Here is a 15,990-nt window from a genome sequence, read left to right as displayed (position 1 = left end):
AGCAGATAAGATGAACTCACGCTTGTGGTTGTTCTTGCGCTGAAAGGGCAGGGTGTGGCGCTCTGAGTCTTCCTCGCCTTCCTCGTCCGCCAGGTGCGTGTGTGTGTAGTGGTAGCTCAGGCCCGGGCGGTTCTTATAGCGTTTCCCACAGACTGGCATTTACAAAACACACACACACACACACACACACACACAGACACAGCTCAGTGTTCGTGAGATCATCTTTGCAAATGAAGTAATCTTTCTATGGTGTAAATAGCTTCCAACACACGCCAAAATAAATGGCCAAAAAATAAACAGAAAGTCACTTTAATAACATCTGCATGATTTTACTTCAGGAATTTTGATAATTGTCACTCAAAGTGATCACTCACCCATCAGTGATTAGTCTACAGCACTGAGCCTGGTTCAAACAAGCCTGGCCTTGCAAATAGCTAGTTATACCATACACCAAGGGTCCCCAAACCTGGCCCTGCACAACTACAGGGCCTGCTGGTCTTTTTTGTCTTCACATTAAGGTTGGTTTTCAGCAACCGACCCACACCCATGAAACCAGGTGCTGTGACCTATTTGCTTTAATTGAAAGCAGTATTTCAGAGCAGAGGGTCATAAAAAAAAACCACAGACTCTGCGGGTCTTCGGGGCCGGGGTCAGGCAGCCCAGGCCTACGGGACGCAGTGATGTAGATGTACTGCTGTAAGCACAGCGCGGAGCATGCTGGTGTGGTGGTCCTGGGTACCCCACTTTGTGGAACAGAGCATGTCCTCTATATCCCCACAAAAACGGTACTCACTGTCACACACATAGGGCTTGTCTCTGTCCTCCAGGGAGGCTGGCTCCTGCCTCTTCCTCATCCCTCCCACACCATAGGCCTACACAAGGACACACACACACACACACAAACACACACACAAAGAAACTGAAGCATATACACATATAAAATACACATACTGGAGTCACACATAGAGTACAGTCTACACACACAGGCACACATGCACACACACGTGCACACACGCACACAAGCACAATCTCGGATTGTGCGAGTACAGGAGTGAAAAGTCCCGGTCGCTCAGTCAAAGTGCGACAGTCGCACTGAAGCGCGACCCCGTGTATCGACTGAAGGTGATTCGAAATCTCTCGTCCCCGGCCACCCGATCCGTCTGCACTGCAGGTTCATCTCAAGGGCTTTTCCCTGTGGTGGATAATGCCCAGAATATCTACAGCCTTACACCTCCAAAACAAAACACAAAAAAAAGAAAGAAAAGGCAGCTATCCGTGGGAAACCATGTCACACGTCTACGGCACGTGAGGGAGGGGGGGACGCATGAAGACAACGTGTCTGGTCTTTGTTAGCCGCAGTCAGAAGTGTAACCTGCCTGCGATGCTACCTGCCAGAGCAGCGCCATTTAATTAACAGCACATGAGGTGAGAGAGGAATTTTATATGCAGCGCGACTCATCAGGCGTAGGGCAGGAGAGTGACAGCTGCTTGGCCACACCCACTTTTCCCACCTTCATCTCTGGAGACCAATCAGAGAATAACACTTTTTTTTTTTTTTCTTTCTTGCCTGTACACGGCGACGGCAGTTTCCGGAACCCCATCTGAGTAGAGAAGCAGCAGGAACCCTCCCCTAAAAATTGCCTTCTGCGGTATGACAGTGACGGCTACATTAGCGTTACTGTTGATTGGGGTGTTAACTTCGGAGGCAATAATTTAGCGCAGAAACAAAGAAAGTCGGCGATCTATTTAGGGATGTGGAGGAACACGTCTACGGGCAGGGGGGGGGATGCGATGCGCCGCAGTGCGTGGGTGTAGCACTGCTCTTGAGCGAAGCAAAGAAGTGCCAGCCAGTCAAATCAGTAATCAGCTAAACGTGTGCTGTGGCCATAGTGCAAACAGCAGAATAGTCTTCCAGGAAAAAAAACCCTCGCAGCCCCGTCACCTCTTCCTCCTGGCACAAAGGAAGTGATGCGCACACACCACTGCTGCTCATTAGTATTGTAGCCATGCTTTTTAGAGTTCAGCTCCCAGAGCACTACCAGCTGGAGGTGGGGGCAGAAAGTGTTTGGTTGAATTAGCATTCCTCTCTCTCTCTCTCTCTCTCTCTCTGTCTCTTTTACTCTCTCTTTCTCTCTGTCTGTCTCTCTTTCTCTTGCTCTCTCTCTCTCTCTCTCTCTCTCACTCTCTCTCACTCACCCGGCCTTTGGTCCGGTTTTTACGTTTGGGCATGTCATCCTCCATCTCCTCCACCTCCAGTTCATGAGGAAAGTCTCCCACAAGCAGCTTCTGTAAGAGTGCAAAAGGACCCCTGAGTCAGCAGGGGCACCAGAGAGCATAGCAGTGCAGAAGTACCTCCCAGACAGCAGGGGCAACAGAGAGCACTCCCACAACTGGCAGCCCAAGGTGATCTTCCTGATTGCTGTAGGCATGCAGTGTACATTTGTTTGCTGTATGCACATGGTTCAGATTCATATTCTCCTCTGGAGCTGAAATGAAATTTAAACGTGTTTAGCGCAGTGGGTGTCATTTCAGTGTCACCTGGCAACCCTAAGTTTCCAGCTGCCAAACCCAAAGTTTCCATGTGATGCTCGCAGTGATAATCGGACTTCACTTTTTAAATTCTTTTTTATTTTAGGAATTTTCAAAATATATCAAGAATTAAAGGAGAGGAGCCATGCGTTCTGGCTGTATATTTCTGGTGGAAAGCTGAAAGCCTCAGAAATAAACAAAAGTTAAATTGAACACGCAAAGAGTTAAAGAAGTTAAAGTCTTTGCACGGATTCAGAGCATTCTGTCATGCATGGGGTGGTACAAATCCCCAGCCCGCTCCCCCTAGGCTCCTGCTCAGGTATGCAGTCAAGCAAGCCCCTGGATTTGAGGCCTGATCCCAGAGGAAGTCTGTGCCGGCTGTGCCAGTCCCCTAATTGGTGATAATTGGCTAATTGTTGACCTTCGGGATTATTGTCATGTCTTGAGCAGGTGGAGCTGGCATACATGATCGCTCAATGGAGAGGCTGGGAACTCATCCGGAAGGAGAAACCAGCACGCTCACACATGCATACACGGCCATACACACACACACACACGCACATGCACGCATACACGACCACACACACGCACACACACACATACATGCACACACACAGACAAACACACACACACGCACAAACAAACACACACACACGCATGCACGCACGCACGCAGACACACTGAGAGTGTTGTTCATGAGCCTCCATTATAATACAAATAATTGAATCACTTTGTGCACTTCCCGTGAAAGTTCACCTGCCCTAGCGCCACCATTCATGGCAGCTTAAGACTGAATGACACACATTAAATGTAAATGTAATAACACACATTAGCATGAGGTAACAGCTTTTGTCGCATCATACAGTGTACATCATAGCAGTTCCACTGTGTGTGCATTAGGGCAGTGATATATTTAACAGAATGTGGTACCAAAGTAATATGACAAGTGTTATGTCATGCTTATGACAGTGCAATGTAGGCTCATAGGCATATGGTTCGATTAAATTCCCCCCAGGCCTAGCACATCCACATTAATGCTTGATTTTTACCTGTGAGTACAGCTAAGGTAAAGCACCTTGCCCAAGGAAAGCCCCGCTCCCTCAGGCATATTCAGCTGCTCCGGGGAGCCAGAGGGTCTGAGGGTTTCCATTTGCACCTCAGAATCAGACTCAAGAAACTAGACCATGGGAATAACAAACTGAACTGCTCAATTGCAGTTGTACACAAAAGCTTGGACACCCCTAGTGAAACTGTTAAAAAAAAAAAAAAAAAAAACATTAAAAAAGATGACCTGACCTCTGTATAGTTTAATGTTAAATACAATATATTTCTGTAAATTAAAAATTGAGAGTAATAAAACAATGCGAACGTTACAAATGCAAAAGTGTGGATGCCTTGTCGGTTAGTACTTAGTAATCCCTTCTTTGGCAGACTTATAACAGATTCCAGAAATTTCCTGTTGCCAGTTGCAAGTCTTTCTATTCTTGCATTTGGAATCTTTTTCCACTCCTCCTTGCAGGACCATCATTTTTTAACGTAAGTATCCATCTTCTGACTCCAAACACACTGCTGGTGTGTGTGTGGGCAAAAGGCTCAATTTTGGTCTCATCTGACCATATCACCCAGTTCCAGCCGATGTTCCAATACTGGACTTTCCTTAGAACCAAATGCTGTGGTCAGATGAGGCCAGAATGGAGTTTTTTGGCCATGCACACCTGTGCTGGAATTGACATCTGAAAAAGGATGTCAACACTGAAAAGGATGTCATGCCTACAGTGAAATATGTTGTCATGGGGGTTGTCTTGCATCTGTGGGTCCTAGGACTCTTGTTTAGGTAAATACAATCATGAACTACAACAACTGCCAAGACATTTTGCACAAAATCATGGGAAACCCCCAAACCTATTATACCATTATTTACTAATAATTATTGTCTTCTGTCGTACAGGCTTTTGATGATGTACAGTCCTGTTCATGCCAACTTAAGTTTGTATTAATTGCAGACAAACCCAAGATTATGTTGTTTACTAACTCAAAAGAGTTATCTTAAATTCTTTAATGTATTTCAACTTCATAAGGCAAAAACAAAATTGTTAGAATCAAATTGCAAGTGTTTGGATATCTTAACTGATCGTCATTTATCTTTTAAATCTCACATCGAAAATCTTATCTCTACGTTTAAATTGAAGTTAGGGTTCTATTTCAGGAATAAATCCTGCTTCCTGTTCGAGCTAAGGAACGCCTGGCGTCAGCAATATTCTTGCCACTGCTTGATTACGGTGATCTGCTTTATATGAACGTGTCAGCGCAAAGCTTACGGATGCTAAGTTCGGTCTGTCCTTGTGCCTTACAGTTTATTACTGCTTATGATGTTCTTACGCACAACTGTACGCTGCATGCCAAATCCGAGTGGCCTTCTGTGGACTTACGTAAGCGTATCCACTGGTACAGTTTCATTTACATATCCATCCTCGGGATACGTCCATCTCACCTGTGTACACATTTGCCCAGATACCGTGGTCATTACGGCCTATACTCACAGGATGTTTTTCCCCACATTTGGAACAAGCTAAGCTAAAATGCCTTTAAGTGCTCAGCCCCCTCTACATGGAATGCACTGCAGAGCGACTTCAAACTGACTGAACTGATTTCTTTCTGCGAATACTCACCGATTTTGAAGGACCTAGAAAATAACTTTGTTGTTAAATGTTTCCGCAGAGCTTATTTTTGATGCTATACATTTTATTCGATTGATGATATGGATTTAGATTGTATTTTTGATATTATTTTACTAAGTATCTTGTCTTTTATGTTGTCTTTGTCATAAACCCTTATGCATACCTTTTATGCTACCCCTTGGCCAGGTCTCACTGGCAATGACACTTTCACCTGGTTAAATAAAGGCTATAAAAATGATAAACCTAACTGCTACCACTAACCCGCATCCATCAGGAAAGGCAAACTTGGCCACAAATTGATTTTTCAGTAAGCCAATGATCCCAAGCATACTTCAAAATCAACCATGAAGTCCTTAGAGGAAAGAAAGATTAAGGTTTTGGAATGGCCATCACAGTCCCCACTCTTAATATTATTGAAATTCTGCAGGGAGATTTCAAACATGCAGTGCATGCAAGGACACCTACAAATATTTCTGAGCTAGAAGAGTTCTCCAAGGAAGAGCGAGAAAAAATTCCGAAATCAAGGATAGAAAGACTTAACTGGCTACAGGATTGTATGTTTGGGACCTGTTTTTGATCTGTCAGTAGAGGTGTTACTCGGTACTACCTGACAGGGCGCCAAAACTTTTGCACATGCCTCACTTTTGGCATGTTCACTTTATTTTTTAAATCTGTAATCATTTCAAATAAATACTGATCATGAATGAAAATTATGTAGAGGCAGAGTCAGCTTGCTTTCACCAAGAGCTTCACTGGAACATACACTTCAACCGGGGGTGTCCAACATTGGCACACTGCCAACAAGAGTTGAGGATCACTGGTCTAATCACTGCACCTCACAATGTCCAAGTGAGCAGTGCCGGACTTTAAGATGTTGTGGAGGAAGATCTGCTGCAGATCTACTGTATATGTAAAACTAGTCCCTCAGGACTGAGAGGCTCAGGCTTCGAATTGAAGATCGTCCATTTGGTTCACCCTCAGAATGCCAGTTCGTTTTTTCCAGACAGGGTCTGATGTACGTGTGTTACTCTGATTAGATTAGTGATGTGTGTGTGTGTGTGTGGAATGCCGCAGATGGCAGCATCAGACTGCAAGGTAAACCACACATCATGTTTTCAGACAACTGTCGGCACCCTGTGGAACTGCTTCGTCCAGAGCGTGTACTGTCAATGTGTCTGCACGTGTCGCAGAGTTCAGGGACATGGGTGAGTGTGTGTGAGCGTCAGCCACAGAAGGTGGCTTCACACCCTGTAGTTTGAATGAGAGCACAATTATTTTCCTTGGCTGGTAACCTTGGGTCATTTCCTCAGAGAGCTCATTGTATCTCTTGATGTCCCCCTAAAGCACAGAAATTCATTTGTGTTCCCTGTAGAGGACATGAGTCTCTGGTCTTAATCTCAAGAAATTGTTCTATGTTGTTCTATATATTGTTCTATGTTGAAGCCTACACTACAAGGGACATTCAATGAAAATAAGAAAACTATATTTCTGAAAATATGTTTGCTGCAACATGTTTTTGTCATCCAAGACACTTGCATTACGTCATAAAATTAAAATACTTAAACTTATTTTTCAGCAGGTGCCTCAGACGGACTTGCAACCAGCGAGGACCGAGGTTGGAATCTGTATCAGACCAACTTCCATAACACACCATCTTGTTTGCCAATGTTCACGATCCTATGCTGATTCTCTTTAGCACAGCTGTGCGAATCTGTGTTTGTGTGCTTCTTGGTCGATTCCCTTTGTGTGTGTGTCCGTGCGAATGTCTGCGCATGCCCCTTAAGCAATGCCCGGTCGCTTTGCTGTGTCGAGGCCCCCCCCCCCCCCGCCCTCTTACCTGGCACTCGCTCATTGGCTCCTCCTCCTTGGTCTCCACCTTCTTGTCCAGCGTCTCAGCGCTGAGCAGGGACTCCAGTACCGGCCCCTCAGGCACCCCCCCCTCCTTCTTCAGAGAGGCCTCGTAGTCTGCTAAAGAGAGGGCAGGCCTCAGCGCGACACCCCGGAACCCCCAACGTGCTCATACGCGCGTCTGCCGAAATTTTAGGGCTTGCAATTAAACCAAACTTATGACGCCCTCATTAATAAACGGCAAGCTATAGCGAACAGGGCTCATTATGATCTTATTAGGAAGCAGCCCACGGAAAAGCACTCTCCTACCGATCTTGAACTCGATGGGTCCTAGGCGGGGGTCCTCTAGGATGTTTAGCCGTCTCTTCTTGCGCCAGCAGCGGGCGGGGTAAGTGTAGAGCTGTCCTGGGGCCAACCCTGCAACAACAAATCCGAAGCCAGAGACCGTAACTGACGAGAGCACTTCCCAATCACAAGTGGCCTTGACTCAGCTACCGTTAATGACACTTTGAACTCTGACCAATCCAAATCCGGCATCGATTGAGCAGCATCCGAGGACACGTGTGTCAAAAAACTCAACAGCGTGAGCTAAGCTAAGGATATTTATGTATCCAGTCCACATACAGCAAGAGAGAGATGGAAAAATCATCAATAAAACATAGTCTTATATTTATGTGTGTGTAGCATCCTGGCTAATAAAGTGTTTTGCATAACCCAAGGCCTATATTTCCCATAGAAAAGAGAGCAGAGGCTCAGTCAAACAGGGACTCCTTCACAAATCATAAACAGCAACCATACTGCTGATGACAGCAGGCACATAACCAAGCATAAAAATTAGGAGGGTCATTTGTGATTAGCAGATGAGTCAAAGTTTTGATCGAATCCCACAGAGACCCAGAGAATCAAGTGTAATCAGAGATGTGAACCTGCAGATGACTGACTGACAAGTCAAACACAACACACATGCATGTACACACACACACACACACACACACACACACACAAACTGGTACACATACACAGATGTACACCCGCAAATACAAACACACATACACAGATGTACACACACACAAACAGACATATATATTTATATATACACACACCATGCACAAACATGTACACATAGAAAAATGTGCACACACAGGCACACACACACACACCTGGCCCGCGGTGATTCTTCTCCATCCAGATGTAGCAGTTGCTTTGGGCCACGCCCGTCTGGGAGTCCAGGAAGGGCAGCCGCATGGAGCGCTCGGCACACAGACGGGCATTATAGCTGCGACAGTGCTCTATAGCCTCTCTGTAGAACTCCTCCCCCAGACTGGAGGGGGATGGGGGGGGGGGGGGGAGAGAACATTTAACCAGGCAGGACCCACCTTTATTATCCACCTTTATTATTTAGAGCTAATGGTTTGCAGGCACACTGCATATGGCATTATGGCATGTAGCTGCAAAAATAAAAGCTATATTCTAACATGAAAAAAATTAAGACTAAATTCTAAAATGTTTAAAGGACATGTTTAAAATATTTGTTTTAAATGCTACAGGGATGATACGGCTGGGATGCCATTAATTATTTCACTTTATTTATTATACGACTATAAAGACTTTGGAACTTGCATGATTATGACATTAATGCCTTTTCTGGTATCAACACCAATACCATCAATACTGACATCAGTATCATTGCCAACACCAATACCAATCATTATATACAACATCAATACATACCAAAACCAATACAAATACATACACACAATATCAATACATTACATAAAACATCCAACATTACCCACACAAACTACAAGCATCATATCTTACAACATACCAATATACATACATACCAATATCATTACCAACACCAATATCAATACTGTTACCAATACAAACATCAATATCATTTTAATAAATGCTGACACCAATGTCGATACTAATAGAGAAACAAATGCTATTTTCAATACTTGCTGTAAAAAGAACTAATAATTATAATAATTAAAATAACAAGTATGACAACAACAATAATGATAACATTAACATCATAATCATCATTATTGTCAATAAAGGGAATTTTATCTCTGTTCTCTGTTCAGATTTTGAGGCAGATTTTTTTAGGGAAAGAAAAGTTGCAGTACATGTCATTACACATGAAGGACTGAGGAGTTAGAGCCCAGACCCCTGTCATTCTGGCCTTCCCGCCATTGACCGCCGACCGCTAGGCTAGCCCCGCGGCGCGGCTGCCTGTCTGAGCAACGCCGCCATCCTGCATCCGCAACCGCGCATTTCAGCGTCTTTACGTCTTCCACCCCCCAACCCCCACTCACACCCACCCTCCAGAAAAAAAACCAAAAACAAGATGGCTTACCTGTTTTTAATGACGGTCCCGCTGGATTGCCTGAGAGGACAGAGCGAGCGAGAGAGACACGCACACGATCAGTCTTTCCCAAAGTCCCATTCATCTCCGCGGCGCGCTTTGCCAGCGCCGCCGTTTTACAGTCCATAAATGGAATACGACACCGCACTGAGCCTCGAGACAGCACAACAACAACAACAACAGGGCCCCGAAATCATAATAACTCAGCGTAGCGTCGCTGTCCCCCAACTCGGTCCATTAGACGCCCTCGCTGTCTGGACGGTGACCCCCCGTCTCCAATAAGAGCGCTTAAGGAGTTACGGCTGTAAGGAGACGTTACCAAAAGCACCTGGAACATTCACTGTGGCTTGTGAAATCCAGGTGCCTTACGGTGTATCACCTCACAAAAACAATGCGTGACAAAATGCATCACGATATATTCGGCCCTCCAAAATTCTTCACACAAAGTACTAAACTAAGCTAGATTTTAATTTTCAAACTTGGAAAATGCAGAATAATATTTCTCAAATTGTCATGTTTGTCCCCCCAAAAATGTGCTACAAATATTCACACCCCTGTTTTCAGGACTTTTGCACATTTCTCTTTGCAAGGATAACGCTATTGGTTCATCTTCTACGGTGTTTTATAACATTGGTAAACACACTGGGGCTCTTCGACCATTCCTCTACAATTTCTACAGAATCTTCAGATCCTTCGGACCCTTTGATCTATGTTCAATTCAAATTCAAGTTCAAATCTTCAAATTACATTTTCAATTCAAACCGAAAATTTTTTAGATCAAGTTTAAGTCTGGAGACTGTGATGGCCATTGCAAAATATCAATTTTGAGGACAGTTAACCATTTATTGGCTGGTTCTGAAATGGGCTAGGGATCTTTTTTCTTGCCGAAAGATCCATTTGCAGCTAATATTGAGCCTCCAGACAAGTACTCCAGCAAGTACTGAGCCATTATGTTTGTGAGATTAACCTGAACAAGATCCCGGGATGAAAATCAACCCTCTAACATCAAATATCCACCACCATATTTCACCAGAGATATGCTGTTCTTTCTTCCAAGGTCAATCCCACTGCTGGTGTGCACGTCAATAAGCTCGATTTTAAAAAGCCACAGCACCCAGTTCCAATCAAAGCTCAAATTAGGCTTGGCCCAGTTTCCAGCAATCCTCCATATAACGAGGTATATAAAAATGGCAATGGTGCTATTTCAATACCATCCAAACAATTTTGTGTTTAGAGTGTATGTAGCCTACATACGTGCCAGTGGTTTTACACTTCTTCATTACTGACCAAATAGTGGACTTTTTTACTTACTTGTTCATAACTATCTCCTGAAGTCACTGAATACTTGTTTAACAAAATATTTTTCTCTGATTAATTAGGATTTTTTTGAGAGCACAATAGAGCTCATTATCTGTATTATTTTATTCAGCTAGCTTTGCTCATCTATATCAAGGGTGTGAATAATTTTGGAGGACACTGTAAGGAATAATCAAAATAGTCAAACATGAGAAAACATGTATTTACATTCCATATAATTAATGAAATATGAATATTAAATGCATGCATGTATGCACACAACGGTCGTGTGGAAGTAATTAACGGCAAAGGCTACCACATTTTAACAAAGAAAAAATGTATTCTTTTCATCCTCCATTTAATATTTTAACATACATTACTTCTTCATGAGGGAACTCCTGTCACTCAAATCAGAAACCAGACATCAAAAAGGCAGAAGAACAGTGAGGGATGAAGTCCACAGATACAGCCTGGTTAAAAAAAAAATAAAAAAATAAAAAACTATAGACCAGCACTACTTAAAAGATGAAACGGAAAAGGTTCCTCTCAGGCAGGGAATTGTGGGTAGAGGTCAGAAGGCACAGTAATCATGAAGGGCACATGATTATAAGGTGGGTATGTACATGGCTATTACTAAGCATTGGGGTATGTACGAATGCTATTCTCGCTGAAAGCGACTCTGGTGGCTTGCCCTGTGGTCTCGCGTGAAACGGGACGCCTGGCGCAGCGCTGCCCCTCTCAGTCGACGGCGGTAAGGAGCCGCCCTGGCATGCGAGCGGCGCGCCAGGGCGGAGCCCGCCAGGCAGCGGGACAGCGACACGGTTGGGAGCCTCAGAGCCAAACGCTGCGCGGGATCAGGGCAGCGACGCACCTCCTCCTCGAAGCCCCCCCCCCACCCCACCCAGGACCTTGCAGGGGAAGTGGACACAGGGACAGGGACACAGGGGTGAAAATAAGGGGGGAAAGATAATATTTTGGAGTCTGCAACGCAGGACAGCCTTGCACCTGCATTGCCGTAACGTCACGGAAATGTTGTCTGTTTATCGCCATCTCACGCAAGCCCTGAGATGGGGAAGCAGTGTAATAGCACGGGGATTAATTCCCTCCATAAATTGCACAGACACACAGGCACGCACACACTCATGCAGACATACACACACAGTCATACACGCACACACACGTAAATGAAGGCACATATGCTCACAAACACAGAAATGCATGCATGCACACAAACACACACGGACACATAAACTCACACTCACAAATAAATGTATACACACACTACTACGCACATGCACACACAAGCATATAGCGACACACAAAAATAAACACGTAATCACACACACATGCACACACATGCATGCGCACACGCACACGCACACAGCTTTTAAAGTATTAAGTGTATGATGTGGAAATAGTCTTGAGCTTAAAAGCTGTATAGGTCCTGAAAGCTGCAAGTCGGGGAGGTGGTGGGGTAAGAGAAAAAAAAAAAAAAACGTTCAAAATGCAAAGCAGCTAGCCCCTGAGGTTCCCCCCCTTCATTCTCCCCCTCCTCCCTCCTTCCACCACCCCCCCCACACACATATATCCACCCCCCCCCCCACCCCCTTTCCACCCCTCCCCCACTCCCTCATCCAAGCGCTGCAATTGGAGCTATCGGAATAAGTCAACCACTCAATAATAAGTTGACAGCTGTAGAAAATGGCTGCTTTCAATTCGGCCCCTTCTCCTGCAATCTCATTACATTATGCCGCGTCTGCTTGTCCTTGAAAGCTTAAAAAAAAAAAAAAAGTGTTTTGGGTTAGGATACAGGGGAGCTGGGGAGAGCGGCAGTCGCTCTGAAAACTAGGCCGAGACGGAGGAAACCGAGCCGCTCCGCTCTCAGCGTAGCGCTCGTTTCGAGACGAGGTGGGGGGGTGGGGGGGGGGGACACCTCTCCGGCAGGAAGAAAAAAAAGGGGGCTTGCGCGAGGACGTGCGTGCGGCGTGCGGCCGCACTCGGGGCGTGGGAGTTTCGCGGAGGGCGGCGCGGGCGGCGCGGGCGGCGCGCTGCGTAGCGCGGTGCTGTGTGTGGGACCGCGCCGAGGACGGGGAAGCAGGGCGTTCAGGCCAGGGCATGCGTCATCGAGCTGGGACTCATTCGTCAACTTTATAGCCATCAGCTTGGAGTGGAGGCTGATTTTAACAGCAATATTTTGAAGCCTGTCTAAGTCTGTACAAGGATCCGAGAATGAAGTAGAAAGAGAGGGGTGGGGTGGGGGTGGGGCAGGGGGATGGGGTGCGATTGCAGGGGAGGCCTGCAATTACACAACCTGATACATTCAATCACAAACCCTAAAGAGGGGAGAAATATAGGAAAAGAGGGAGAAAAGCAGACAGGGCAATGTCAAATGTACCCAAAAAAGCCCTGGACACACACATACAAACACACACATGCACACATACAAACACACACATATACAAACTCAAACATGCACAGATACAAACACACACATATACAAACTCACACATGCACACATACAAACACACACATATACAAACTCAAACATGCACAGATACAAACACACACATATACAAACTCACACATGCACACATACAAACACACACATATACAAACTCACACATGCACACATACAAACACACACATACACACATATAAACACACACGCACACATAAAAACACACACATATACAAACTCACACATGCACACATACAAACACACACATATACACATATAAACACACACGCACACATAAAAACACACGCACAGACGCTCACACACACATACATACAAACACACATACCCACACATAAAACCACACGAATGCACAGTCAGACACACACACGGACATATACACACACAAATGCACACACACACAAAGACACACATACAAACACGCATGGACCCACACATGCACACATAAATACACACACACACACACACACACACAAATGCACACACAAACAAACAAACACGCGCACACACACAGACACACACACTCAAAACCCACTGCACTTATTTTGCAATTCTGGGCACAGGGCAATAAAAGAGCCTGGAGCAGTGGCTGCCTTTTCACCAGTCTTAATCCACAGAGTGTCTCGACACCAGGCAAACAGAGAGGAGTGATTGGTCCAAAACAAAGCGCAGCACAAACACAGCGCATAGCTGGGAGCCCTGAAAACGTGCAGCATGCAGGCAGAGGCGCAGCCCTCCGAGGGCCCCGGCCAGGGCTCATCGCAGGCCTCCTCTAAACCACCTTCTCAGACACAGGGAAGCGCATGGGGACTGTAGTCCAAACCGTGGGCTGCCCGCTAATAACACAGGTCTTAAGCAGGGACTGAATAAACTACAGCTCCCTACACTCCGTCCCGTCAAATCAATTAGCCACAATTAATACAGCTTCTGCTGTTAAAGAAACAGAGAGCTCCCTCTAGAGGCCAAATAAATTCACTAGGAGAATTAAAACGAGTATTGTCTGTGGTCAGTTTGTAATATCTATACCAGTGGTAACCAACCCAACTTCTGGAGATCTACCATCCCATAGGTTTTTATTTCAACCCTAACAAAGCACACCTCATTCAACGGCTAGAGGTCTCGTCGAGCCTGAAATTAGCAGAGTCAGGTGTACCAAATTAGGGTTGAAATGAAAACCTTAAAAGATGGTAGATCACCAGGAACAGAATTGGTTACCACTGATAAATACAGAGGCAGGGATTTTAAAAAACTGATGAGCATTCAAAGAGCTACATATCTCTGCCAGTGCTTCTGCACTGTGTTTGATGTGAATTCCATTTTAATTCAGTCAATGTAGAAAATTAGTCACTTTAAAAAAATTATTGGACCATTATTGGCCTTTTTTAAATTCATGAATTGAATTTTCAGGCAAAAACCCAGGTTGCGCTTTACCCAAAAATATTTCTCACAGAAACAGAGAGAGAGAGAGAGAGAGAGAAATGTAGAGAGAGAGAGAGATAGAGAGGAAATATGTCTTTAAGACATTGTAGGTTAAAAAAACAGCATAATAGTTGGCAGAGAGAGCACGATTGAGTGTAATTTATTTGCTTGGTGGAGGCCCTTGCTCAAGGTGACTCACGCACTCTTTATTTTGCACATCCACCATTATATATAGCTGAATACACACTACGGCCAATCAGGGTTTCAGTGCAAGAGCGCACCGGGAGTGTAAGCCCACAGCCGTGGGTACCTGTGCAGCGCACAGTGAGACCCACAGCAGCACAGCTGCGCAGGAAGGCACAGCCCGGCACAGGTGGATGCGCAGGCGGCTTGGAGCCCCTGTTTGAAAACCCGGCCGGCCAGGCCCATCAGCCCACACGGATGCTAATGGCCTGGTCCTGTTGGAAACGCAATCTGCACACCCATCCCCCACGTCTGCAGATTAGACTATGCAATATCAGCCCGCCAACCCCGCACACACACACACACACACACACACACCCTCACTACACACCCCTCCCTCCTCCATCCCTCTCTCAGTACCCAGTGAAATGATTTCTCTTCCTTTCTTTCTCCCCCCTCTCTCCCTCCCTCCCTCTACATATGTGCCTGTGCCGTTCCTCTCTGTACTCTAAAGATAGCTGCTGTACTGTGGGGAACTAATCTGGAGCTATCCTGGATCCAGCCACCAGCTCACTGACCCAACCAGATCCCAACACCACTTAGAGCAGCAGCTGGGAAGGGGGGTGGGTCACGTCACTGCAACGTCCATGTAACGTTTCCGGGAACACATCCCATCACAACTCTGCACAGCTCAGGGTGGGGGGCAACGTCACTGCAACGATTGCGTAATATTTCTAGGAAGGCGTCACAACTCTTGTAGCAGTATGGGGTGGGTTGGGTTACATTACTACAACGTTCACATAACGTTTCTGCCGAAAGGGATGTGTTGAGTGTGTCGCAAGGACGTCACAGGTGTGCCAGACCCATGTCAACCACAGCCGGTCTGCAGGGGTGTGGGTTCTGAAAGACCAGAAAATTGACCAAAAAATTGTGAATAGCAGCCCTGCTGTTGCTGAAGGGCAGCAGGAATAAGTTGCTGGCTGCTGCACCTGTCAGATTTACACCGAACCCAATCTGGAATTCCACTGGATCTCTCCAACGTATTTCTTTCCAACGTATTTCTGCGTCCATTGAGGCTTCCCGTTAATGATCTCCAGCCTGGAGAATGAATTTTAAACTCTCTGCGAGCGCATCTAAAAAGAACAAGCACACATTCCTGACCCTTGCCTTGGGAATTACGTCCCAAACCC

At 45.6% G+C, this 15,990-nt stretch overlaps 1 protein-coding gene across 2 annotated transcripts in view; it reads right to left on the bottom strand.

Annotated features, from left to right (window-relative positions):
- Positions 1 to 15,990, bottom strand: part of dpf1 (double PHD fingers 1) — a 40,397-nt gene that overhangs the window by 17,826 nt on the left and 6,581 nt on the right. Inside the window, exons 2-8 of one of the 2 annotated variants that reach the window (XM_064303779.1) lie at positions 9,418 to 9,447; positions 8,216 to 8,376; positions 7,365 to 7,472; positions 7,045 to 7,172; positions 2,197 to 2,286; positions 794 to 872; positions 21 to 152 (exon numbers count right to left, since the gene is read on the bottom strand). In XM_064303779.1, the coding sequence (XP_064159849.1) occupies positions 21 to 152; positions 794 to 872; positions 2,197 to 2,286; positions 7,045 to 7,172; positions 7,365 to 7,472; positions 8,216 to 8,376; positions 9,418 to 9,447 (728 nt within the window). Of the gene's footprint in view, positions 1 to 20; positions 153 to 793; positions 873 to 2,196; positions 2,287 to 7,044; positions 7,176 to 7,364; positions 7,473 to 8,215; positions 8,377 to 9,417; positions 9,448 to 15,990 lie in introns of both variants that reach the window. The other variant, XM_064303778.1, reaches the window with a different exon arrangement.

Source organism: Anguilla rostrata, chromosome 12 (assembly GCF_018555375.3).
Source record: "Anguilla rostrata isolate EN2019 chromosome 12, ASM1855537v3, whole genome shotgun sequence".
In the NCBI taxonomy this organism is placed as follows: domain Eukaryota; kingdom Metazoa; phylum Chordata; class Actinopteri; order Anguilliformes; family Anguillidae; genus Anguilla; species Anguilla rostrata.
Note: the sequence above shows the minus strand (reverse complement) of the source record. Positions and strands in the feature narration are given on the sequence as shown.